The sequence below is a fragment of the Vidua macroura genome, chromosome 5 (assembly GCF_024509145.1).
Source record: "Vidua macroura isolate BioBank_ID:100142 chromosome 5, ASM2450914v1, whole genome shotgun sequence".
Classification (NCBI taxonomy): domain Eukaryota; kingdom Metazoa; phylum Chordata; class Aves; order Passeriformes; family Viduidae; genus Vidua; species Vidua macroura.
Window position 1 is genome coordinate 22,723,114 of NC_071575.1, and position 26,897 is coordinate 22,750,010.

The 26,897-nt window shown below is 43.9% G+C and overlaps 1 protein-coding gene across 1 annotated transcript in view; it reads right to left on the reverse strand.

Annotated features, from left to right (window-relative positions):
• ABTB3 (ankyrin repeat and BTB domain containing 3) overlaps nucleotides 1–26,897 on the reverse strand; it is a 164,549-nt gene that overhangs the window by 31,136 nt on the left and 106,516 nt on the right. Inside the window, exons 3-5 of the mRNA XM_053978867.1 lie at nucleotides 25,563–25,767; nucleotides 14,881–15,033; nucleotides 2,791–2,956 (exon numbers count right to left, since the gene is read on the reverse strand). Of these exons, the coding sequence (XP_053834842.1) occupies nucleotides 2,791–2,956; nucleotides 14,881–15,033; nucleotides 25,563–25,767 (524 nt within the window). The remainder of the gene's footprint in view (nucleotides 1–2,790; nucleotides 2,957–14,880; nucleotides 15,034–25,562; nucleotides 25,768–26,897) is intronic.

Consider the following 26,897-nt stretch of genomic DNA (forward strand, 5'->3'; position numbering starts at 1 on the left):
TTAATTTTAAATGAAATGCTAGACAGCTTTGTTGCAAGTTGCTGGCTCTAGGAAAACGTGGTCCTGCTTGGAGAAAAAGTAGATTAAGTAACCCTTCACTACAGAATCACCACAATGCAATTTGTATTAATCTGAAATACCTGCTATGCCTGATCACTATTTCCCTTAAGGGAAGTACTGCTGTGGCTGTGGTAATGAGTCCAGATGAATTTATTAAACCTACCGCAAAAATTATTAAACCTACTGCAAATTATAACAGCAAAAGCTGCTTATTAAATACAGTGAGGGGTGCTGACCAACAGCCACCACTTGCTTTGCAGTAAATCTCCTGAAGCAAGCAGCTACCTCTGATGCATGTTTACAGCCTGCCTTGAGGTCCCCCAGTAAATCTGCTGTCAGACCACAGTCCATTTGCTCTTTAACCCAAATGCTGCTGTGAAGGGAAACTGGAGGTACCTGTCTTGGCCAGATACAGAGCTGTGACACTGCTCTTCCTAGCAAGAGCCCAGCACCACTCTTTTTGCTGAACTACCCCAGTTTTCTTGTTTGTATGAAGGGCTAAAGGTAGTGGGTCCTTAGGTATGGAAAGGCTGCTCCTGAAGAGACAATATAAATTAATGCTTATCTCTGCAAGGTCCTTAGATCCTCCCTGAAAGACATTGAGCATTTCACAGGATCCAATCTGCAGTGTACTCATGGAATAAGCACTTGGGGCCTCATGCCATTGTTGAGAAAAAATAAGTTCACCCTAGGCAAGGAGAGTTCTTGGGTGACTTGAAGCTATTTGCAAAGAGAATTTGAAAGGATTTCAGCCACAGCCAGTGGCAAAGCATTTCCTCTGGCAGTCAGTAAACACTATGGGAACAAACGGGACCACACAAATTGCAAAATAATTGTGCTTGGGCCTTGAAACATGAAGATGGGGTAGCAGCTTAAAATTAAATACATGTTCCTTCAGCTGGTTTTTCAGTTTCTGTAAGTGGCATCACTGGATAAATAAGTCAAGTGTTCATTGAGCACAAGGGGTCTAATCAGATCTGTAGAAAAGAATCTGAAAACCCGGTGCTGGGGCTCCTCCTGCAAGACACTGCACGTGGGCAGCCACAGTGAGGAGTCCTGTGGCGACATCCGGAGCAAAAGCTCAGCCTGGGAACCATGCAAGATGTCCTGACCCTGCTGCAGCTGAATGAGGACTTAACACTGACTAAAGGGAGCCCAGAATGTCATGCTGCAGTGTCAGGGTTTTAAAGAGTTAATGAGGATTTTAACCTCCCCTTCACTGCTGTCCCTGTTGCTTTTGCCTCTGCCAGTCCCCCCAGGCTTGCCCTGTAGCTCAGCCTTGTGCTGCAGCACCACTCATCCCCTCTCTGCACGTGGCAGGAATGGATTTTTAATGAGCCCATCATTAGTGTTCGAAGCACACACAGCAACACAGTAACAATGTGTACAATCAACACAAAGGGCATTTGGCTTTTGGCAAAATATGAAATTACTGTCTTTCTTTCAGCTTTGTATGACTTAGGGCTCTGTCCTGCAAGATGTGGGATCCTGCGAGATGTGGGACATTTGATCCAGCAAAACATTTAAGCCCAGGCTTAACTTTCACTCAAATAGGATGTAAAAGCATGTGTTCAGAGTTAAGCATATGATTAGGCACTTTGATGAATCAAGCCAGAGTGTTCCCAGTTTTCATCCTGGAGGACAGAGGAAATATGCTGTGAGAAGTTTCCAGGTTCAGACTAACTTAAAATAACAATAATTTTAGAAAGTATGAACCTCGGAATGAGCAGTCTGATAGTGTATTTTTTTTTTTTTTAGGAAGTATTTTCCTCTCCTAAAGCTTTTCTCAGATGAATCCACAATACTGACTCAGACTGAAGCTACTGAACAGCAATATAATTCACATTCCTGGAACAGCTTTCATCTCAGAAGACCTAAACCCATGAACAGTCCAGCTCTTGTCCCACATGACCACCTGAGAGGTGGCAGCCACCTGGCTCCTGTCAAAAATGATGCCACAGCTCTGGGAACACGCAGCGACAAACTTTCATCAGGGGCACCAGAAGGGTCAGAGGACTCTATTTCAAAAGGAAAGGTTAGTATTCATAGCCATCATTTCCCTCTGGGAAGGGGGAACCACCTTGGTGAGCATCACAGTCCAGACAGGTGCCAGTAGGTAGCTGCAGAGGGCAGCTTTATCCCCATGCACAACCACCAGCCTCACCAGGTGCAACTCCAAGGAAATTTAGGCTCTTCAGCTGGTGGATGTTGGCCACAATGACCAGTGGAGGGGTAACTGCAGAGATACTTTCACGTCTGTGACGTCCCTTCGAACTGGACTGAAATCCATTAAAGAGCACCAGCAATTAACCATTTACTGACAGGCTGGGTGATGCACATGAAGTGCTGACAGATCCCAGAGCTGTGTGCAGTGCAAGACTGCTCACCTCACAAAGCCCTGTTTCACAGCACTGAAGCAGTTTTAAGTATTTAGCTCAACACTAAGCTCTCTTGGGATCTTCCTCTGTCTTCACTCGACGCAGTTCACTGTTAAAAAGATTTCAGGGGATGCAGTCGCCCTCATGCTGAGTCACCTCAGTACTGGCAAACCAATACAACTCAAAATGACCTCACTTAATGTGGAAGTTCACCTGGCAGTGCTTTAACTCAACAAAGGGGAAGCATTAAGGTCCTGTCTATGTAGAGCTGAAAGCTGGGGCTCATTTCCTGTGACAAGCAGACAAACCTCTCCCATTCCACAGCTGCTCCTGTGAATGTCTATCCCATTACCTGCTCGCTCATGCTGTTGATCCCATCCGGCCCCAGCAAGGATATGGCTTGCTTAACCAGATCCGTCCGGCCGCAGTTGAGCATCCGGAAACCCAGGTCTTGCTTGAACTTGGCCTCGGTGGCAACTGCATCCAGCTTCCGAGAGGCACAGAAACAGTCGTCGATCCTGCAGGGGTGAGAAACCAACTCCCTCAGAGGACAACCAGAGGACAGACCTCCCCAGGAAAATAATACTGTGCCCTGGTTTTGAAGGATTTAGGTCATGCATGCATCCATTCTCCTTTGACCTGCATGTGCAAGGGAAATGCTGAATGGGAAATTATAATGCAAGCTAATGGGAGACTGCCCTTGGTCTATCTTTCATGGGATAACTTATAAATTTCAATAGAAACTGGAGGAAAATAGCACAGCTTTCATTTGATTTTGTTTCCCTGTTTAAGCAATGCACAATACATTCTCACCACAACTTTTGTCTCTGCATGGCAAGGTTATCCAGTTCCCCTGATGCCTGAAAACTTTCAATGACTTCAGTAAGCTTTGAACTTACATCAAATGAATGTATAATCGTTGACAAGACACCAAGGAGAAAATAATGTCACTCCAAACACCTTCAAGGATCTTATCAGCATAGTCCCAGTAACAGGGAAGCTTTTTTGGAACACAAAGTGCAAGTCACAGAATCATAGGCTGGTTGAGGTTGAGCAGAACTTCCGGAGGGCACCTGGTCCAAGCAGGGCCACATGTACATAAGACCACTATACAACTGAGGAGCAGGCAATCTCACCAGGTAGTCATGGCAAAACACCACAAATCCTTGCTGGCTGTGTCTAACAGACAAGATGTCATTCTTTTAAGGTCTTATTCAAAAGATCTTCAAACTGTGAACTGATATTCATTTCAAATGAAAGAAGGGCTAGGAGTTATTTAGCCAAGTTGTGACTCTACAGCTCCAGAGAGAGCCAGGCAATTCAGATCTAATGTTTATCCAAGTTGGTTTCATCTTGCTAAAAGACAGATTTGATTTTCTTTCATGCTGAGGAGTGTCTGGGGCAGAGGGTGGAGTCCAAATCCACAGTGCTTTTGGTGTGAACTTGGATAAAAGGACTGTTTGGTAAAACACCTCTTCAAATCTGCAAAAATCCTAGGTCAGAAAATGAGGGGCTACTTTTGAAGGAAAAACAAAATAGAGATGAAAAGTGAAAAAGTCAAGCATACATCAAATATTTGTTTTTCTATTTCATATGTAAAAAAACCCAGCAAATCAAAAGAAAAATAGAAGAAACAGCATATCACTATCATTTAAATTTCTTCTTCAAAGTGCTTTATCAGACCTTTATAAAATATATAACACTGCTTAATATTTAACAGCACTATGCACAAATATATTTATATAGAAGCAGTGGCATGTAGCAATAGCTGCTGCTCTTCCTCTTTCAACAGAGGAAGGAAAGTGAAATGCAAAATACAAAGTGTTTTGATCAAAGCTTCTACAGGTTTGAAACCGGCATCCGATCTCAGACTTGCTCTCTGCTGTGCTGGGCCACATCCAGTCTGGAGGACACCAGATGTTTTGTTGATGTTCATTCTACTGCTCAGTTTGGGTTTTGACTGATAAAAAAAGTTCATGTCCTAAGAATGCAAAAAAAAAGGTATGCCTGGAGTATCACCACTCAGGGGATGACGTTCTATCACCACAGGATGCTGCAAGATTAATGCACAACACTCAGTCACAACAAACACACTGCAACAGCAATAACAGATTCTGCACCAGCAATGTGCCCACAGCAGAGAGGAAGAAAGCAACACACAACAAGGCTGGGTTTTCTGCAGTAGTTTCTGACTGAGTTTAAGTAAAAAGCAAAACCAGCACAGACATATGCAGGGCTGAGCTCACTGACACTGAGATCCATGGGAGCAATCGAGGCTAAATGCATTCACACCACATGGCACATTTCTGACACAAGAGCTACAGCAACATTTGGTGCTTGTTACCCCCATAGCATGAGATGCTGGAGATCATCTGTGCCCTCCTTTATGGCATGGCAAAGATAAAGCATGTTCAGAATTTAGCGGGGGTGGGGGGGTGGGGGGGTGGGGTTGGTGCATGGAGGAGAGACCTCCCATCGGCAGATGGCATTCCCAGATGATTTTGGGCTGAAAACAAGGTGGTTCCTCAGCAAAGTGCCGCTAAGGAAAGATCTAGACATCCTCTGCAGAGGTGTCTGCTGCTATGAATCACTGCCTGTGTTAATTCACTGCTTCATCGTTTGTACTGAGGTATGTAACATATACTGAATAAAATGGGTCAGACTCTGTCTGACAGAGCTCCACTGATGTCAGCCCAGCTGCATGAAAATGATAGTTGATCATCTCCTTTTCAAAAAAAAGCCAAACTTTGACTTGCATTGCACACCCATAGAAAGGAGGAAAAAAGAACAAGGACCTATCTCACCTAGCTTGTATGGGCTCCCCAGATCTCTACTCTGGCATGGGTTCGAAAATCATCAAGAACTCCTCCATGAATTGGCTCTGGTCTCCTGAAAGTGCATCAGTTCACCTGCTTACTATAGTCAAGGAAGGAGAGCCATAAATTCCTGTTGATATTTAGTATCAGCAAATCAATACTCCTCAGTCAGTTGGGGGGATAAGTGTCTTGGTCCAAGGGCTACAGCTGTAAAAACAGTGCAACAATAACGTGGATGCAGAGAAGTGCCTGCACAGCGGGTAGGACACCAGCGCTGACAAAGTCTGAGCTAGACCAAGTTCCACAAAACAAGAAACCACAACTTAGTACCACTGACAGTGGCCTACTGCCTTTTTTATACCCCAAGCAGGATCACTGTGAGTATTACCATATGTTGACTAATAAACTAGATAGTGATCAAACTGGTGAGTTTATTAGAACAGGAGCATGACACAAAGGAAAGAAGAAGAGCATGAGGAGAGAAAGCAACATCTCAAAAAGACAGAGAGATGAATGAGTTAAGAAAAAAGAAATTCAACATGTACTGATAAAAAGCAGTCAAGAGACATCAAAAAATGATCAGGAACTACAAGTACAAATAGAGAAGCACAGCATCACTTTTAACACTGGAGAAGGCCAGCTGGGAGGATTGCACGGCAGACAGACCGAGCTGTCACATTTCAAAATGAAAACTGGAAAATTAAAAAAAAAACCCAAACCCATCAAAAATCAAACCTAAGGCAACACAGCACTGCATTTTCTCCCAGGTTCTCTTTCTTAGCATTCACTGCATAATACTGATTCCAAAAAGAAGCAGAGGGTGTCTGCTCCATCTTACACTGCGTAAGGGAACACTGCTCCATCATGGACACCATCCAGAATCACAAACATTAAAGAATGCAAGATAAAAAAAAAGTAATCAAATATACTCCCAGGCTTGACTCACTCAAGACTCTTTCACTTTGGACTGAAGCAAACATACTGACAAGCTCTGAAGAGGTGGGAAAGGGATGGGAAAAAGCTTGAAATACAAGGCTGATGGGGAACAAGTGAAGTCAGCTAAATATACAGGGTCAGGTTTTAGAGTTGTGAAACTGTGCCTGCTCAGCAAGGGAACAGAGCATACATGCACGCAGAGCTGGAGCCCTCCCCAGCTGCACTGTCAGCTTTTGCCAAAATGTCTTTGTGATCTTTCCAAGTGCACAGGAGGCTGACACCAGCCCAACAGCAAGATGTCCCCTCCAAGGCTACCCTGGTTTGTTGCCAGAGTCTGCCAGCCATCAGCATTCACACAGGTCATCCTTTCCCCAAGACCTCACCCTGCAGAAAAGGTGCATTTTCATCAAAGGGGCTGGGAAGGTTGATGGGAGGAACAGAGGATCATGGAGGCCCAATGCTCTTCTGCTTCTCTTCTACCTAGGGACAGTCTCAAGACATCACCACACCAGATGCTGGCTGGGTCAGGGAAACTTTGAGGTCTCACAGAGATGATACAGTGACAAAGGTAGGACTGATCAACATCCTCTGAGACTGATAACCCCTCTCTAAAGACACAGTCCATTCTGAACTTCCATATTTAGCAACCTGTGGGGCTGGGCAGGCTGCTTGGCACCATCACCACTGCATAATGCTCCCATTCCCAGAATGGAGAAATAATATGTTTGAATTAATAATGCACACTTATCACAGGCCTTGTGCTCAACACCCCTCCAATTTAGGGGTTCATTCAATCACAGAGCCTGTCAACTCCCTCCCTTCCCTAGTGTGAAGCAAGCCAACAATTACCTTTAAAAATAAAAGGAAAATTAGAAACAAATGAAATAATTTCAATTTTACATTTGCAGTAAAATTGTGACCACACTTTTTAACTCACAATGCAATACAATTTTCTCCAAGTCCTCTTTTAATTCCTGACAGATACTGCCTCTACAGCTGTTATCTTCAAGATCATTACAGTGTTGCCACTGCACATAATTAAACGGACTGTGGCTTTATATGGGGAGTGCCATGGTAACATTAATTATGTGCAAATGGTCACTGTCAAACACTGCATGGTGACCATGGCACTGCATCATATTCTGAAGTACTCAAACCTCTGAAAGGAGTCAAAGATAATCTTCATTTGTAATGGGTCCTAGCAGTAGAGCAAATTATTTTTCTTTTCCCAAACTCACATTACAAAAACATAACGCAGCACTTCTACAGCAGTGCTTTAAACACAAGGGATGTTGTTTTTTTTTTCAGTTTCACTCGACTGGCTAAGAGAGAGTCTGTGCTGATCTTTAATAAGTTACTCATGGGTTGAATACATTTGGGAAAATGGATGATTCAAAGGCAAAGTGTTTCCATCGTAACTGGTAGACGCAGCTGATTCAAAAGAAATGGAGTGCAGTGTGTGATGAGCAGCAGGACAAACGTTCCCCACGGCTCAAATGAACAGATCACTGCACTGATAGCCAAGCATCAGAACCCTGTTTGTTCACCTGGGACTCCATCACCAGCCCTTTCAACTGAAAAAAAGTATAATCTATTAATAAGGTTCATTTTTTTAGCTTTGTAGAATCTATCCAGTTTGTCCTAAATATGAATGAGATCTTGAGTCAGAAATTATAGTTCAGCTGGTTGGGAGCCTGGAAGGAGTTGTCTTTTAGGCAGCAATATACATGCATTTGCAATGCTGAATTTCTTGGGGTCATGGATCACCATTTTGATCTGGCCTGCACAGCCCATAGCACAAAAGGGTCTTGTTCCTTGCCTGGGGCTCTTCAGTGAGACTACAGACACAAACAGCAAGAGTGGGAGCAGCAGACAATTTGATTTAAATTTGTGAGCACTCTTTTTTCCAACGTGGTGCTTTACAAAGGAGTATAATGCTGATATTAATAGAACTGCAATATAAATACTATATTGAGACAATTATTTGCATTTTCAGTTTTGGAGAGAGGAGAAAATGTAGGCACAAACATGTTGATCAAAGTAATGAAGAGCACTACTTTATATTGCAGAAAATAGAGTATCTCCATTTACTTTAATCATGAGCTAAATTAAGACAAGAAAAAAATACTCCAAATGTTTATTATCCAACCTCATATTCTTGCCAAAGGTCTGAGAATAAATTGGTTACAAATACTGGAAAATACAATAAAAAAGTGATGCGACTATCAAATCAAGACCCAAATCTGTATTTCAAAACACTCTTAATACTCCAGTTCTGTGTATATAGGTCAGGAACCGTGTTCAAAATTAAATCTGAGCTCAGATTTTGAACAAGGTCACAGCGCCATAGGAAAGTTTTCATACAGACTCATCTTTCATATAAATGGATAGCACAAGTCTTCACCAATGAGTGGGAAACTGTGTGTTATCTGAATCCTGACTATTGTACCCAGAAATATAATACAGGGGCATGTAATATATTCAGGAATGCAATAAAGGGACAGAGCATATGAGACAGCAATAATGGTATTGCTTGTAATGGGAAAAAGAAGGCTGGATCCTAAAGCCCCTAAAAATGCAACTGTATTCCCCCCTAAAAGTGAAGGAGAACATGAGGCCAAGGTCCTTCTCTTTAAATTTTTTTTTTTATTACTGCTGTCTGCAAGCAGACATTTGGCAGGACAGGTTGAGATTCACCTCAGAAACCCATGCTCTAACTCTAAGTAATAAAATCTCCTTCATCTGCTGGCACCATCTGTCCCAAGGGACTGCTGGATTTTGTCAAGTAGCTTGTTTGCTACTGCTCACATTTTTGTATCTAATTACAGCAATAGCCATGGCTAGTGTTAAAAGATTAGTGAAAATTTGTGGGAAAAACAAGGACATTCAAGAAGCTAGGCAAACACCAACCAATCCTACTTGAAGGTGGCTGTATCTAATTCAATAGCAGAATTTCTTGGCAATTTTATACTCTCTTTCTCCAGAAACTCAGCCCCTTTACTCAACAGATTTTAAGAGAGAAGGAAGAGCAGTGGAAATATTTTTTCTGCTTTCTAATCTTTATTTATTAAAGTCCATTTATATTTCCGTGCTTTAGTACAAGCACAAGATTTCCATAAATAAAACATTAAATGCAACTCTTCTGCTTTCACTTTGAAGTTAGAATTGAACACGTGATATAGTAGTACGATGACACAGCAAATGGCATAGACTGCTCTGAAACAACAAAATAACAAATCTTCCCTTTACATCACTGTATTTTCCCCTTTCCATGGTTTTAAGAAAGCTCTCTTGAATGAGCCAAGGATGTTCAAAAATATTTACTTTTGAGAGTGATAATCCAATCCATCCAATCCATTTTCCTAGAGAGCCTTCATTAAGAGGGATGGTCCCAGACAGAAAAGCAGACAGGTATTCCCAGAACAAGGCAAATTGGAAATCAGGACTGATTTTCAGTTAAAGACAGATTTTCCAAATGCACTCAGACCCTGCATTTGCCCAGAGATCTTTCTGGACCACCGCTGCAAATGCAGCTCAGAGTGCTGGGTGAGCCTGCGAATGGCAGCAGCTGAGGGAGCACATGGGGGAGGTTAATAAACCTGGTCCTGTGCTGCAGCAAGGCTTGGGTACCTCTACACCTTCAACCTGAGCTTAGCATGACTTGCTAATACTCACATACTTCTGTGTCCATGCTGACCTTTAAATAGTGCATTTTTCCTTGCAAAGTGTTTACTCCTGATGTATTTCTGGAGAAGAGCCACAGATTCCCTCAGCACACACTTTGCTCAGCTGAATGAGCCCCTTTCTTCGTGTTTGTCTCCATGAGAACATTCTGTTAAAAAATCAAATCACCCCAGCCTATTTCTTTCTACCTGGTCCAAAGGGAATATTTTTTTGCCCAGGACACAGGGTTTGTGCTGCCACATCACTTCCTACCACTTTCACATGGCATCAATACTTTTCTGTTTGTACTGGAAATACCTCTCCCAATGCAGACTCAAAATGTATTTGCTTTTTTCATGGCTGAGGAAAAATCCACTTTTGTGGTTTACAATCATTCTGAGATTAAATACTCTCTACAGCCTTTACCACCCTTCCAAAACTCTGCTCTCAATATAGTATATATTAAGATGCATATATAGTGTATTTGTTACATATACACTGCAGTTTGTATATTTTTATTTTAAAAACACATTTGCCTTCAATTTGTGGAGAACTGCATTTCCATTTGTGGAAAACTGCATTTCATCCCATTTATTCCATCCCAGCCCTCAAGGTCATCCACTTTTTCCTGGATGATTTCCCAAATTTCCTCTGTCAGGACAATGCCTCTCAGCATCGTGGCATCAGCAAATTTTAACTTCATGAGCACACTGCTATGATTTGTGCCAAAACCCTTTCTGAAAATTAAAAAATACCAGTTTTTAAGAATGAGAGCTGAAGGTCTCTGCTTGCAACCCCATCTCAGCCAACGCAGCCCTTGTCACCTCACCCAAAGCCAGCTCCTGCTCAATTTCCAATTTCCTTACTAACCCCTATCTTCTTGTCTTAATAGATCCCTGCATGGACTGTATCAAATCTTCACTCAAGTCCAAAGAGATGAAATTCTACTGAATTTCCTTGGGGTAGAAAATCAGTTATCTTATCAAAAAAGTTATTAGATTAGCCGGGCAAGATCTATCTTTAGAAAATCTGTGTCACATTTTATCCCATTTTCCCCTCAACAACATGTCTTTAATCAGCCTTTGCTTGAAAAAAACATTCAGAGGCCTTGCATTAACAGCCTGGAATTTTCCTTGGATCATTTCTCATCCTTTTCAAATGTTGGGCATTACTATTATTAATCCTTAGAGTTATGGCATCACTCCAGGCTTTGTTAAAAATATTTCCCTCTGACCCCCTGGTTTTGTGAGGCAGCTTTTTCTCATTGCTGGAATCAAGGTTATTTGGTCATCCTGATTTGAGTGCATTAAGCTGCATCATTTTCTCTTCTTTTATTACTGTTTTTCCATTTTCATAACCTTGTTGCTATTATTTGTTTCTCCTTTTTCAATAGGATTCCCCTCCCCCACCCCGCAAAGCAGAGGCAAAGTATTCACTAAAATTCTTGGGTGATGGCATCTGTTGGCACTGATGCACACCTCTAACTGGTCTTCCAGCATCTTTACATCCTCCAGGATTGCCACGATATATTGCCACCAGAAATGAAGCCCCTGACCCTGATAAAAGGCACAGCAGCCTTTGAGCTGAGCAACACAGGATGTTCCTCCCTTTCTGTTTCTCTGCCATCAGCCCCCAGATGCAGTCACACACCAGTGATCCTCCCCACCACATGCCTAACACACTGGGGTTTGTTTCAAACAAACATCCCACAGAATGGAGGAAGGAAAGATGTGCAAAGAGCTTCTTCTGTTTAGCTGGAGCAAGGGGAAAGGGACCCCTTGCAGATATGACGGTGAGGAGAAGCCAACATCTGTTTGCAGCCAGATAGTGCCTGTGCAGGCTGAGCAGTGTGCTACCTTATTACAGTAGAAAGACAGGTTAACATAGTTTTTACATCAGGCCCCTTTCAGACAAAAAAATTACCTTCATGCCTTCATTAATAAAAAGTCTAGAATAGGTAGCAGAGTACCCTGCTACCTGAGAGAGCCACCTCAACTGACTACATCCAGCTGCCTCAGGTGGGTATAGGTGAGGCTTTATATAAGTGTGCTGTCCCACTATGACAATATCCTGGACACTACTCGGGTTTCTGTCTCAGTGAGCTGTTGTGCATCCAGCACTCAACCCATCTGTGAAACCTATCTCCCTGCAAAAGGTGGAAACAACTGGTCTGTCTGAAGCTTCCACTCCTGGGGGAAGGTGAACACTTACATCCCTGCTAATCTCCCAAAGCTGATGAGAGGGAAGAAACTTTCTGGCACATCTGCTGCTGCAAAATGAAAAGAGATCAGGAAAGAGACAAGCAGCTCCTGACTGATTCCAGCTTCCCTCACTCCTCTACACAGAGCAAGAGCGGCTCCTCTTTCAGAAGAGGAAAACATTGCAAGAAATTAAAGTGATGGGTTTCTTTAAAAGGCTCAGAAAAAGAGCCAAAGAGAGGAATGAAAGGCAGGAAAAAAGCAGAGATGATTTACAAAGCCACAGAATGGGAACCTCACTGCTGGAGTATGTGATTGTGCTGGGAAGTGTCACATGAATTTGTAGGGAGACCTCCATGCTATAGTTCAGATAAGAAGCTGAACATTTGGGTTTTATCCGAACTGTTCCTGAACGTCATAGCCTTTGAGATCCTGCCAATCTCTCTCTCCCCCCATATGCATGTTTTTCCAGTGTGGAAGCTGATTTTGCTTTATGTACTTGCAATGACAGGTTGTGAACCAACACCGTGGAATGATGCAGTATCACCTGGGACCAGGAGAACTTTTGGGTTCTGGTCTCTGTGTTTTAGGGACTAAAGAAGACTGATAACAAAAGCCTAGAAATTGAACCATTTTCAAGGTTCTACTTAATAAACCCTTCCCATAGAAGTCACAAAATTTATCAAGCTAACTGCACTCAAAATCCTCTGGCTTCCATCCATCATGCAGTTTACTTGAAAAAACATTTCCCTGCAAAGTTTCTGTATTCCCACCCCCAGTACTAAAATTTATGGAATTGATGGTCCTTGAGGAGTTAAGAATTGGAAAGGCACCCTCCCTAATGGGGAGGAGTGATAGGTTGGTGTTTGGCTTATGAAAATCAGGAGTGTTGAGGGTCTGCTGAATACAAATAAAAAATTACAGGCCGCAAAGTTTCAAATTAACATCCTGATGACTCACATTGCTCTTCAGAAAAGCTCAGTCTTCCCTTTGATCTCAGGATTACAGGCAGCCAAGGTCTTATTTGCAGCTACGCAAAGAACCTGCTGCACTACACCAGCAGTAGGCACAGACCTCAAAATAAAACCCAAGGTACACGAACACTCATCTGCCAGCACAGCAGAGAGACTGACATTTTGGGACATCAATGGATGAATCCAGCCCCTGCAGTCAACTACAGACACACTGCAAAGGCTAGTCTCTCTAAAATCTAGAATTTGTCTATGGAATAGTTTTCCCTTTTCATTCTCGTCTGATTAATCTCAGGGTGTGCTTTTCAGGCTCATTCCCACTTTTAAGACAAGCAAGACAACAAATCATTTGTATTCTTTATGAAATGAATTCTTGATGGTAACTTTAAACTAAGTGCTGATTTGTTCCCCATAATTAGTACATTCTTCTGCACTATAATACAACTCTCCACAAGTTCAAATCATTCTGAAACTTCCTAATAAAAACTAAAATTGTGTAACGCACATACGCACTGTCAAAACAAAATTTTGGGTCATATATTGTGGGTTTTTTAAATCCACACGTATTCTACTGTATCTACCTTAATTTTTAAGACAGAGCATATAGAATAGAAACATTACTGCCTTATTTGCAATCCTACCTAGATACTTGGAGAGGTATTAAATTAATTGTACCTTTTCAGAACCAACTACCAGGTCTTCAGACAGTGTGTAGTACCTGTATCTGTAAGTCCTGACATTTCAGTAGGGACACAGAATGCAGCACTTCTGGAAATGAGGGTCATGGTGGGCACATCAAAGGGAAGCAATTACAGCCAAGGTTTGAAATCTGAAATGCTCATGATTTGGCTTTTGAAATTCCATATATTTTTTCAATTAAATATTGAATAGCTGTGACTATAAAAAGCCTATGTAGATCTAGAAGTCAAGTATTATACTCTGTGGTGAAAGAGCACGTCAAGGCCAGAGTCAACAGAAGGCAGCTGCTCCCATGCAGGTCACAGCTAATCATGTAAACCAGCTCTCTGCTTTCTGTGAAGCAGGAAAGAATGCATCCACTGCTGTATCAGGAGGCAGACTGATGGAAATTGGGGTTTTGTTACATATTTTGAAGCAATAGCAGTGAATCATTTTTGCTTTGGCAGATTCAGAATGCCTTTTCATACAAACATCAAAACCAAACATATTCTTGACTCCAGAACAGTCTTAGAACGTACTTTTATCCAAGTACATAATAATAAGGCAAAACAGACACTAAAAACATATCCTGGCAATAAATACTTTAAGACTTCATTAGAAAACCAAAAGGTCACATCTGATACACGAAAAAGTCAAATTATCTAGGCTGACATTTACAAGTATTTTGAGTTGACATTAGCATGAAAAATACAATTTTACTCTAAGAAGTAGTCTTACCTCTAAGTTTAAATGTGCCCTTAAGCATTAATGCTGAAAACAAAGCCCTGAAAAATATCTGCAGCCCTGCCAATTACATTTCAGTATTTCATAGCAAAGCAATGTGAATCAGACAATTACCAGAAGGTTTCAGCCCCTCATTAGCAAGCAGAACCTAATAGGAAGAGGAAAAAAAAAAAAACCCACCACCATGTAAGCTCTGGTGAGCAGATTACCGGCTCGATCGAGCTGTGAGATAGTCAGGCACCCATTACCATGCAACCAGCTTATCCACGGATGTGAGCAAATACCAGGAGCTGATTGTGCAACACACACAGTGAGAGCTGGAGCATCTCAGCACCTCCCAGGCAACAACAGAGCCCTGTGCCCGCCCGCCCGCTGTTCCCCAGGAAAGAGAAACACATTGCGCACAGAGCAGCCGATCTGCATCCCGGGGACTTACTTTAACTGTCGGGGCTCGCAGTCAACTCCCGGCAGCAGGAGCCTGGCCGCCTGCCGCACGTCATCGCTGTCCACCGAGAAACTGCGCCGGTGCCCCGCGTGAGCCACCGCCACCCGAATCCACTCCATCAGCGGAGGCAGCACGATGAACGGCCTGGGGAGCACACAGACATCAGTGCCAAGGCACACTAGCAGCATCACAACAACAGGTAGAGAGGAGCAGAGAGCAGGGGGGGTGTGTGCATGTGCATAGATGTGTGAGAATATAAATATGTACAGAGAGAAGGGAGCAAGGAAAGGAAAGAATGGGAGAGTAAACCAGCTCAGCAATTTTCAAATAGGTCTAAATCAAGATGTCTCATCCTATCTCCAGCACAGCACTATTTGGAGAGTGAGATTTATGAGCCATGCTCATCCATGGGGCTCTGCGAAGTCAGTGCACCCAACTGGCAAGCCCTCCTCCCATCCTTCACATAGTGTAATCCCAAAAGGAGGACAGGAGTCTGGCACAGGACCACATCCCGCTCTGGCTGATGTGCTGGCCTGGGTTCTCTTTGCAATACGGACAGGAGATCAGACCTGGGCAGAGAGAGGGGATGCCCCAACACTGAGATGCCAAGGATAGAGAGGGAATGCCCCAGAAAGTCTCCAGCATCTCCAGCCGATGCAATGGGCATCTTGTGCTCAGTGCTGAAAGTGGGGAATTTTGCAGCCAATGTGAAGGTTAGCTGTGAGCGAGGTCAGAAATCAGAATCCAGACTTCTTGGTCCCACTTTTAGCACTATCAAACTGCTACACCTTTGGGTACCAGCTGTTCTGCCAAAGAACAAACAAAAGTGCCCCCAAAGTGAATGCTGGGATTCTGGGCCACACTCTCACAAAGTCAGGGCACTATCAGAGACATGGTCCTTCACTCCACAATACCTGGACAGCTCCATGTCCCACCAAGAGCTGCCCAAGCTGGAGATGAAGCATGCAGCACACAGTTAGCTCCATATATGCAAAGAATTATTTGGGAATCAAGAGAAAGATGCCGAACCACAAGTAAAAACCATAGCTTCAAGTTTTGTTTCAGAGGAAAACTAATAAAATAACTGCAGCTGAACACCTTGAAGGTCACTGCAAGTCTCTTGCTTGCCTTTCCTTCTGCAGTCCCTTTTCATGGAGGAAGGGGGAAAAAAAGCCTGTACTAGCTGCAGAGTAGGCAAATATTTTACATTTTAAATGTACAACTTTACCTAAAAAAGTTATACCCTGAGAAAAATTATTTAAGAAGATGTTGACTCTGGAATATCCTTTTCCTATTTATAGCTCTCTATGCATTTATTTCCCTTTTTGACGACTTGGCTTTACATAGTTCTGATATTAATATTCTTGAGGGGGATGAGATACTTCAGAAGCGCCGAAGGACAGAGAAGCCCTGAGGCCACTGACTCTCCCTAGGACACTGGGTTCCCAAATCTCACAGACATGTAGATGAACAACCTCTTTTTGAAATATGACATCTTTGGCTGAGTTGCCACTTCCATAGTTTTTCTATTCCAACACATCACCGTCACCTCAAGACCGGGCTGCATTTGTTTCCAAGGCTTTTGCTCTCCCCAGGCCTGCCACAGCCACCTAAGGAGGCAGATAAGGACAGAAGATCATGTCCCACAGCTCACACAAAACAATTTCCTAACCCGGATCATTTGTCTTGAGACTGGTGGGAGCCAGAGGAGGAAAAGGGGGAAAGCAGGAGTGTATTTGTACCTGGAAGGTGACTGCTTCCCAGGTCATCTTCAGAGCAGAAGAGACCCTTTTTTGAGGCATGAAATACCTGGGAACAAGTGATCAGTGGGAGTTTTTTCATCACTTGCTGAGCAGACAGCAGAAGGGGAGATGCAAATCATACTGTAAAACTGCATGTAGTTAAGATATAACTTGATTCTAGGAATACAATTAAAGGAAAACTCAATTCAAGGTTATGTTTTGCATGAGTGAACACAGTTTGGATCAGAGGAATGAAGACAGGCTTGTACAGAACCTTCCTGTAACATCTGCTGGGCAAACAGAAAAGCAGAGGACTGTGGCTGAGGTTCACACTTCTTCCTCCTCTTGTGCAGGACAGAAACTCACCCAGCACAGAATCTGCCCCACCACAGTAAGGAGTCAAGCAAATAAATATATTTAGAGGAACTCAGATAATTGCACTATAAAATTGTTGTTTTGTTTTTTTTTTTCCTTTCATAGTCTTGCAAATTTCAACAGAGAAACAGAAATGAGCAGGGCTATTTGGTGCAATAAATCCCAAGAGAAAAGGGAATCAGTGTTCTGCAGAAGCGGGGAAATTTTCTATAAAGTCCAATTTCAGTCCCTAGATGAGGATATGGAGTTTGCTCACAACATATTACATTCCTTTTTCCAAGGGAAAGAAAAATCATCTCTGCATGTCAGGAAATTTGTATTTTGAGAAGAGAACCAAATATGGCTGAGTGCAATAGGTTAAAAATACCCTTCAAGAATCTGTGCACCATGTGAAGGGCTGGGTTTTTTCTTTTAAATACTGCTTGTGTGCCAAAGAGGAAAGAGGAACACAGAGTTATAAGGGTGTGATAATCCACAAGACAATGTGACATCAGCAAGAAATATTTCACTTTTCAACAGCACTGTGTGAAAATGGGTTAGCCAAATGCATCACATCACTGGCATATACACTGATTTATCTGTGGTACAAAGGCAGGTACCAAACAGGGGAATTCAGTAATTTTGTGTTCCAGAGCAGACACAGAGCACATAAGTCACCTAGTTACATGCTTTGGAAGCACATGCCTTAATTAAACAAATCTAACCATGGTGCTCAGCTTGATTCTGCCTGAAAGATATGGGAAATCAGGAGCAGCACAGCTGCTGCACAAGCACCTTACCCAGGCTGCAGGTGAGTGAGTGCTCTGACCTCCTCCTCCAGCCCTTCTCTGTACCTGTGCTTAACTTTAAATACATGCTTCCATCCTCTAATTCCATGTAGTTTAAAGCTAAGTATGGACTTAAAAAAAAAAAGGTAAAAAAAGAAAAAAAAAAAAAAGCTTTTTGGCACAGACTTGTGTTTTCCTGAGCTCACGTCTAAATGGAAAAATATGCCAGATCAGGATGCAGGGAGAGGTCTCTGCACAGAGCAACTCCCATCCCACACACAAGAGCTGGGAGGTGGGGAAGGGCTGGGGGAGGCCAACACAAAACACATCCCCAAAGGGTTGGACCCTTCTGGGCCCTGTCCCTCTGCCCTTGGCAAGGGGGCAGCTGGTTCCTCTTGGGGTGCCTTCTCCTATTTCATCATAAAAAGCAATTATGAGTGCCCCACCAACCCTCAAATCTCTGGTTCCTCCTCCCAGGCAGCATCCTTCCCTGCTTCTTCCTGCCACCCTGCACTCCTCTCACATCTAGTTTTGGACAGCTCAAGGTCCCATAAGCTCCTATGCCTTGAGGACCTCTGCAGGTAGCAACACCCTGCTGGCACTACCCCACAAGGGACAAGTCCTCAGTGTGCTGGCTATCAGAGGTCCTTCTCCCCACTGCCTTCACACAGTGCAGCTCCCTGCCAGCACCCTCCCTCTAGGGCAGGGCAAACAACCCCTCCCTACCCCACCAGACCTCAAACTTATCTCAGTTTTGTGGGGCTGATGTCTTTGGAGCACTCTGAATTACAGAATGACTCATCAGAAAAGCAGATGCTATGGGGGGAACCTAAATGTAATCATATGAGGGGTTCCCTAAAGCCTGCACTCCCTCCAGAGCCACACACAGCCTTCCTGGGCTGCCCACCACTCCTCCTCCCTTGCCTGCTGGCAGACAGAGATATTAAAAATCCTGTCATGCATATGCAATAACTCAGGCTTTTCCATTATTATTAGCAGTAGTAGTAGTATGTTACTGTTGTTATGGTAGCAGTCTACCTGTATGTAAACAGGAGAAATTGTCAGGTGGAAGACCATGAGAAATTGTGCACCATAAAATGCAATAGGACGCTTCATTATTTTTGTATGGGTCTGCGAGAAGATGGATCAAGCTCCTGTCTGGATACCAGCTGGCTGCAATGCCAGATTTGCAAAGCACTAGGACCAGCACTCTGACAAATCCCAGCTCCAAATAATCCCTGGCCCCGGTTTTTCACAGTTCCTACTATCTTTGCAGGGTGCAGAATCCCTGCTGGCTGCTGACCAGCTTTACAGGCCACCTTCTGCCCAGAGCAGGGCTGCTACACACAACCACTCTCCTTGATTTCCAGCAGTTCTTCCCCTCACCAGCTGCTCCCTCTCCCCTACAGAGAGTAAGAACACTCACCACCTTTGAATGCTCCTCACACAGGCTCACAAACCCCGGATGGGCCACAGCCCCTTGTTCCCAGCAGAGCCTACAGCAAGCTCCAGGTCCCAGAGCTCATCAGTGCACATGAGAGATTCCCAGACAATCAGTGCTCCAAGGAAAAAATCATCATTTCAAGTGCAGCACAACAGCCTCTTTATTTCCAGGGGCACTTCACCCTGTTCTTCTCCAGACACCTATGGAGCCCTCGCCCCACCACATGCACTCATTCACGGCCTGTATTAAATCAAACTTTAGGGAAAGGACTGGCTTGATAGTCACAATGGGAAGAGAGAGATTTCTGAGGCATAATTCTATTGGGATGTGAATTCCCACAGTTATCTCCTGTTGTCCCTGCCTCAGCTTCCCCAGCTGTGAAGAGGACATGGCTGAAAGACCTGACTTTGCTTTAACTTGGTTCAACTGCTACAATTGCTTCAGATGACGTGTTTGCAGGATTCTTTGGCTGCTGAGGAGGGTGATGGTGCTGTAGGTGTGGAGTTTCTTCTCTCACTCCAGCCAAGGATTGCTGACTGCCAACCTTTATGGATACAACAGGCAAATTGGTACACAGAGGTCGCTGCTGTTTAAATTTGCAAAAGCTACCAAGTAAAATTTAAAGGTGCTTCTCAGAAGCATAAGGCTGTACTTTTACATGAAAAAGCCTTTCTAGATAAAGGTAGGGAGACTTTTTTTTTTGCAGATGTGAGTCAGCAACTTTAACATTGTAAAAAGCTCTTTATATTTGTTTGGTTTGTTGACATATTCATGAGTGGTTTTTAAAGAAAATTCCAATATATGAATTGAAAAGCATCCTAAGTTCTGACAAGTTTTCACTTGGAACATATGATGAAAATATATATGCAATGCTAGTCCATGTTTAGCGTTACTGAAAGATAGAAAAGCATGGGTTTTTCCAATGTAGAGCACACATTTCAGACGGGTTTCTGGGCTGCAAAACTCATTTATATTTACACCATAAGCTACTTGTCTTCAGAGAGTGCAAATACTTTTTGATGCCCTCAAAAAGCTGCCAGTCCCAATCCTTCCCAGAAACTCAGCAGTGCCAGCTGATGCTCCACGTGAGTTCATGCAGCTACTCTATGCTAGGCAGCTGCTCTGCCACCCCAGAAGCCCAGTTAAGTAAGGGTGACCCAAGTAGCGAGTTCTGCATCTCGTTCAGGCTGAAGGATCAAACCTCCCTGCTCTCACACTAGCCTCAAGAGACCTGCCCAGGCAGAAGAAGGATTTACCCTTTGGCTTTTGTGCAAGACATTGGTGCTCCAGAGTCCACACACAGGTATCTGCAAATCATGGGTTTTGAACCCACATCCAGGGCTGGAATGAGCTGTCCCTGTTGCCTCTCCCGCATTAAAAACGTTAATGGCCAAGATTTGAAACACAACTGAGTCAAAGTGATGACTAAGCCAGCAACCACAAAAGGCAAATATTTCACTGGCAGCTTGGACATCAGATTTGACATAACTGGCAATGGCATAAATCCCTGAGGACACACAGCATTCAGAGTGCAGCACAGAACTCCTGGATACCATGCAGTTCTCACAGGGCTGCATGCAGTTTCCTCTATTTAAAAAATCCTATAGCCATCCCATGGACAGCAGAAGTCCAGCTTGATAAATTAGATGTAGAATACAGACCCAACCCAGCAAGGATATTGCCATGTAACAGCCAAGCTACAATAATGCCTGAACTATTTCTTGTAACGTGTGCCATCTCACACGCTGCAGGCAGCTCCAATAACGTTGTAGGGATTTCTAGGAAGTGGGAAGTTTGATATTTAGCATGCAAATCTAGAGGATTTAGGTAAGGATGCACTGGGATTTCTTTTCAGTGGTTCCAAGTCAAATCAACCCTGCTCTCAATTTTGACTTCAGCAAAGCTACAGCTTTACTATGTGAAGTTTCCAATCAAACAGTGGATAAAAGTAGATAGGGTTACATGGGGCTATGGCACACTGGCACACCAAACATGTGTAATCCCTTCTGCATATACAGGTTCATTCAGGTTTCACTGCAGGGCTCCCATATTCCCAATGCTTTACTTGTTTTTCATTAGCATTCCTCACCTCTCTCTCCACTCTCTTCTGGTCTTTGCTGAAGACTGCCCTAGCCAGGGAGTCTGGACCACACAATAATTTAAATCAGGGACACTTTTCCCTAGTTCTCTTACTGAAATTTTTCTATAGGTATAATCGGTACTACACACATGGCTGTAGCAGTTACAGAAATGCTCTGAAAGAGTTCAAATTATTTAAAAGATTATTTTAATAGCATGGAACACTCCTCTAATAGGAGGGGCTGCATCACATTAATTAGCCAGCTACACCAATAGCTACCCAAAGCATGAAACAAAATTGTGGTAACCCAAACTCTTTCCATTAATCATGAATGACCACAGTCTACAATTTGAATGTGTATGCATGTGCAGGGAACATCTTTTTTTTTGTGTGCATGTCCATGCGAGCGTGTAAGGCAGAAAGATGAAAAGCAAGCAATAACAGCCCATGGGAGTTTCCTAAGGGACTGCTCCCCACACAGGGAATAATAGTTAAGGAAAAGTGAAAAGAAGTTTAAAACCAGACACATATCCATCAACTCAATTAAGACTGGAGGAGAAAAGCTAACTGCTGCCAGGTGGTACAAGCAGCTAATACCCCTCCAAGGTGGAGCAGCAGAGGAAGCACAGGAGAAGGGACTTGGCTGCCTGTGAGCAGAATTAATGGGTGGTTCTGGACTGGCTGAGCTGCTGAGCCACAGCTTCTCAAGGAGCTGTTAATGGGGAACATGGCAAGTTAGGAAGTAATGAGGACTTTGTCAATACAGCTGTGGATAAAAGTGGGTAAGGAACCACTTAAGGAAAAACAACATCACACAAATCTGCAACTACAGATTCTGCACTTTCCGGTGCTTAAGAAATTACTTGCAATCATTTTGGAAGCATTATGGGGGCTGACAAACCAAACATAACCACAGGACAGATTTTTTTATTAAGCTAGAAGCAGCAAGAAAGAAATCTTAGCAACAGTACCCTCATCTACAGTTTTTGGGGTTTTTTTTAATTCCCAAGAAAGCAAAAGAATCACAAACCTAAATAATCCGCAGCCTCCTGCAGGTGGAAGCACTGGAGGAGCACTGCTTTTGTAGGCAACACCCAGCACAAGATAAATGGCTCCAGCACATCCCAGCTGGGTGTAATAGGGAAAGGGACCCCAGAAAGAGGTCCACCCTCTCCCTGTACCTCCATGCCTGACAAAATAGCCATTTACATGGTATCCAGGATCAGCAGAACTGGCTTGTCTTGGTGCCAAAAAATCAGAGAGTCTCAGCCAAAGTGGCCAGGTTGAAGGAATATGAGTTTGGGGTGGGAGGGGATCACACATCCATCTTATGGTTGGGTTTGTCAGCATTTAGGATGTGGGCAATATTTTCCAGGTTTTCTAAGCAATTCTGGCCACTCTCCACTCCTCCCCCTCCCATGAAAGCAGCTCCCCCCCGCAACAAGAGTTTCACTATATAATCATTTTTCCCTTTTATTTTCTGTAAAGATAAACACTATTAAAAACATACTGCATTCTCATTTCTTTACCTCCATGAAGAGCAAACACAGATAAATGCTCCCTAGAAATAAAGTGCTGGATTTACTCAAAGGTAACAATCCCTTTTTATGTGTCCCCCAAGGCTCTGAGGGAGGTACTTTCTGAGCTGGAAAGTGCTAAGCCAGGCAGCAATGCCACCATACTGGATTTCCCTCCCACATCCAGCCTCTGCAGGAGGACATGTGCAGCCTTTGCAGTTCAGCCTGGTTCAGAGCCAGAATCCAGGTGGGCTGGAGATGAGTGGGAAGAACATGGTCTCATGGTGCCATCAAGCCCTCCAAGTGCTGGGAGAATTCTCCGGCTGCATCACACAATCCTCTCTAGCCTGGGCTTGCACTGTCAGGGAGGAGGGGGCCAAGACAGTAGCCAGGTTGGCTTTACAAAGAGCCAAGGACAACCCCTCTTTCATGAAAATACTGCCTCTACAGCCAGACCCACACTGTCCTGGCTTCTCTGCACAGAGAGGCCAAGGATGGGGAGAGATGCCTGGACCTTCTTGCTTCCTTCTGGGCTTCTTACAAAATAAAAGCAATTGCTGCAGCTGGAGAGAGAATACAGCAACAGATACGTCACAAATCTTGCAAATATTCTGCATGTAAAAGTGTCATGTTTAACAAACCCAACTCCCTGCAACTCACAAAACCCCATCATGGAAACCAAAACCACCAGAGATAAGTCATGGACCACAAAGCATGACTGCCTGTAAAAAAACAAAATATGGGAAATGGGTAGGAAGGCTGCTCAGAGCACTACTGATAAGTCAGCCTCACTGCTCTCCTTCCTGAGCAGCACAGGGTGATTCCATCCAGCTGGTGAAACTCCAGAGCTCAGCTCCATGGGAATGTCCGGGCTCACACTCAGCCCTGCACCACTCCCACTCCAGCACTAAGTACTAATGCATGTTTGATTAGGCAGCAGGAGATGTATCTGCTCCTTCCAGAGGTGACCACAGGCTCTTGGCAATAACACCAAGTATTTGCTCTGGCCCTCACCGCAGTTGTTCACTGCCCTGCCAAGGGAAGGCGTCCTGCCAGATGGAGGGCTCAAAATAAAGGCAAGAACAATCACTTCAAATAATCAGTGTTTCAAGTGCTCTAACGAAGAGGACATGTATTAAGGCAACCTCAGAAAAAGGAAAACCTATTAAAGCAAAAGCTGAGACTGATTTTTCAAATATCCCTGCCCTTTTTCACTTTTGCACAGCAAAGTCTGAAGAAATCTTACAAAACCAGAGGCTTAGCTTTATTTACCCCTATATTTCCAGTGGCATTATTCCCACAGATAGGAACTACAGATCAGGTGAGAGTATATTCTAATTTTTTTATAATTTTTTTGTGCATATTAACCACTGCTGGACATGAGTTAGGCCTTCCACAATAGCAAGACTGGATGACAAATCATGAAATTAAAAACAATTTTAAAAATAGAGAAAATTCTGGATTCTTGTCATTTCCTTTCTGGTTTTTTTCATACTTTGGAAATAACAGAACAAAAAGGGACAACATGCTCACAGAGCGACCCAAACTTGAAAAGAAACAAAATGCCATCCAAAGGCAAATGGCAAAATTCCCAGTAACATCATTAATGCCAGAATTTCATCTTGTATGCTCTTCTGCAACTAGTAAAAAACTATTTCAATTAAGATATCATTTATATTGATATTAAGATTTACCATTTACAAGTACACACACAATGATACCCTCATATGCTGCTTTTGAGATGCAGACCTCATCCTGCAACAACAGCCAAGCCCCATATGTGCAGATCAGAGTCTGGCTCGCATGTACACTGCCATACATACTCTGGGATGTAAATGTGGAGCCCAGCCTGACAAACCAGCTTGCATTTGCATCACCACAATAGCCATCCTAAAAATTCATATCTAGCACCTTCTAAGCACCAGCCACTCCTCTCATCTCTGTACTGGTGATGCCTGGTTTATGGCTGGTGTGAGTGTGGCAGGAAAGCAGCAGAGTGTGCCCCAGCACACAGCTGGAGACATGTTTTAGAAGAGGGTTTGCTGTGCTTTTCATGGGAGATGGATTTATTTTCTTGGTCAGCAATCTGTCCCCTGGGCTGGCCACCCAGCCTGCCAGCTTCAGAGGCATCTCCTTCTCACCTTACATCAGACCCTGAGTCAGGACAGGGCTAGAGGCGCAGCTCCCAGGCCCTGCCCATCCCTGGAGCAGGGACAAGAGCAGCACAGCTGGCACTTACCACATCCCTGGCCAGGGCAGCCCCGAGGTCACTCCTGTGCCCCGTTACTCAGTGCAGTAGGAGCCCAGCATCCTTAATGACTTCTCCTTTCTACACACTACTCTATTCATTTTCCACTTCCCCAGTCACAGCTGTTGAACCCTATTAACACGCAGGGGAAAAAAAACACATTTAAACCCAAACCTGCTAGGCCAGAAATAGAAGTTCTCATTTTCTTTTCCAAAACACAGAATAGCTGAGCAACGACGAAAGGAAAAGGAAATCTCTCCCAAGTGCACATCTGGAACCAATTTGCTGTCTGTAGCCACTGGGTGTCACTTTTGATATATATTGGTTCAGCCACGCAGCAGTTCAGGGAGAGAAGCGGATTTCAAGGAGGTGATCCTAAACCCAAGCAGACTGCTCCGCAGCCTCTCGCACGCCGGCTGTAATTAGCAATTAGCCAGCCAGGCTGATTTATTAACAAAACATCCTCACCACGACACCAAGCACCATGCAGAGGCTCTTACCTCTCAGTCTGCAGCGTGACTTTTGAGGGCTCCACGTTGGGGTTTTCCCACTCCATCTGTGGACAGTGCATGAAGTAGCAAAGGGTGTACAGAGCCTCTGGCTCCCAGTAGAAGGATCCCTGCTTCTGGTGCATGGGTGTCCCGTTCCCATGCTGCTTGGCATTGAGGGGCTGCAGGTGGTGCATCGCTCGAGACACCAGGTCACCTGGAAAAGAGCAAGAGCCAGGTGAATGCCGGGCTGTTCTGCTGCCTGTCCTGAGTTGCAAACTGAAAGGCAGACTGGGTTGGTCTTCCCTTCCATTTAACCTCACCTATGCAAACAGTAGAAGGTAGGACAGGATTCTGGGTGTTACTCATCACCAGGCTGAACTTTTCCTGGTGGTTTACGTGGTTTGGTGTGACATACCCAGGCTGCAGACAAGCCCACAAAGGCCTGCAGGAGATGTGTTTCTGTAAAGATGGTGATGTGGGCAGCATCAGGCTGGCCCATCTCAGCACCACCACAAGAGCTGGCATGCTGAGCCAGGATCACAGTTACCTACTTAGCAGCCTTTGGAGGATGCTAAAACCCCACAGCCCCAAAAAATGACCATGCAGGTGGCACCAAAAGCTGCATGCTCCTGGTCAGAGAGGCAGTGAAATCCAGCCCCTCGGAATGAGGAAGGAGGCAGTCAGATAACACACAAAACACTGCAGGAAGATATGAATGAGCATGTGGGTGAAGAAAAGAAGGGGAAAATATTGCTAAAAGACAATATAAAGAAGGTGCAACCAAAATTAATTTTTTAAGTCCAGGCTAGGCCTGGAAAACTTCAGGTTAGCAGAAAAACAAAACCTATGAAGTAGGCTCACCTGGCTCCTCAGGTTTCCAGAGCACAGAAAGAGGAAGATTCTCGTTGTTCCCCCTGCACCAATTTAGTTTGGGGCACCCCCTCACAAGGCAGATACAGGAATCTAGCCACAACATGTGGACTGGGGTCAGCAAAGCCAGCAAGTGAGATTACCGGGCAAATACATGGGCAGGCAGCAGTGCAGTCTCTTAGCACAACACTGATTGTAACTAATTAACTAAAGCATCTCTCTCTGAGGCAGTGAATTTTATGTCTATTGACTGGTGACCACTCTATCAAAGGCAGTGAAACAATTGTGGTTTAAACTGCCTTTTTTTCACATGTTCAAATCACTCTGAGAGTGCTTTTGGGGGAAATAAGGATCTTGAATCAAATCAGTTGGTTTGTTTTAAATTAAAATCTGAGCAAGAGCCCTTTGGGTCATTCTTAAGCTATACAAAAGCAAGTGATGAGAAAAAGAGGATATAATTTTCCACTGTTAAGA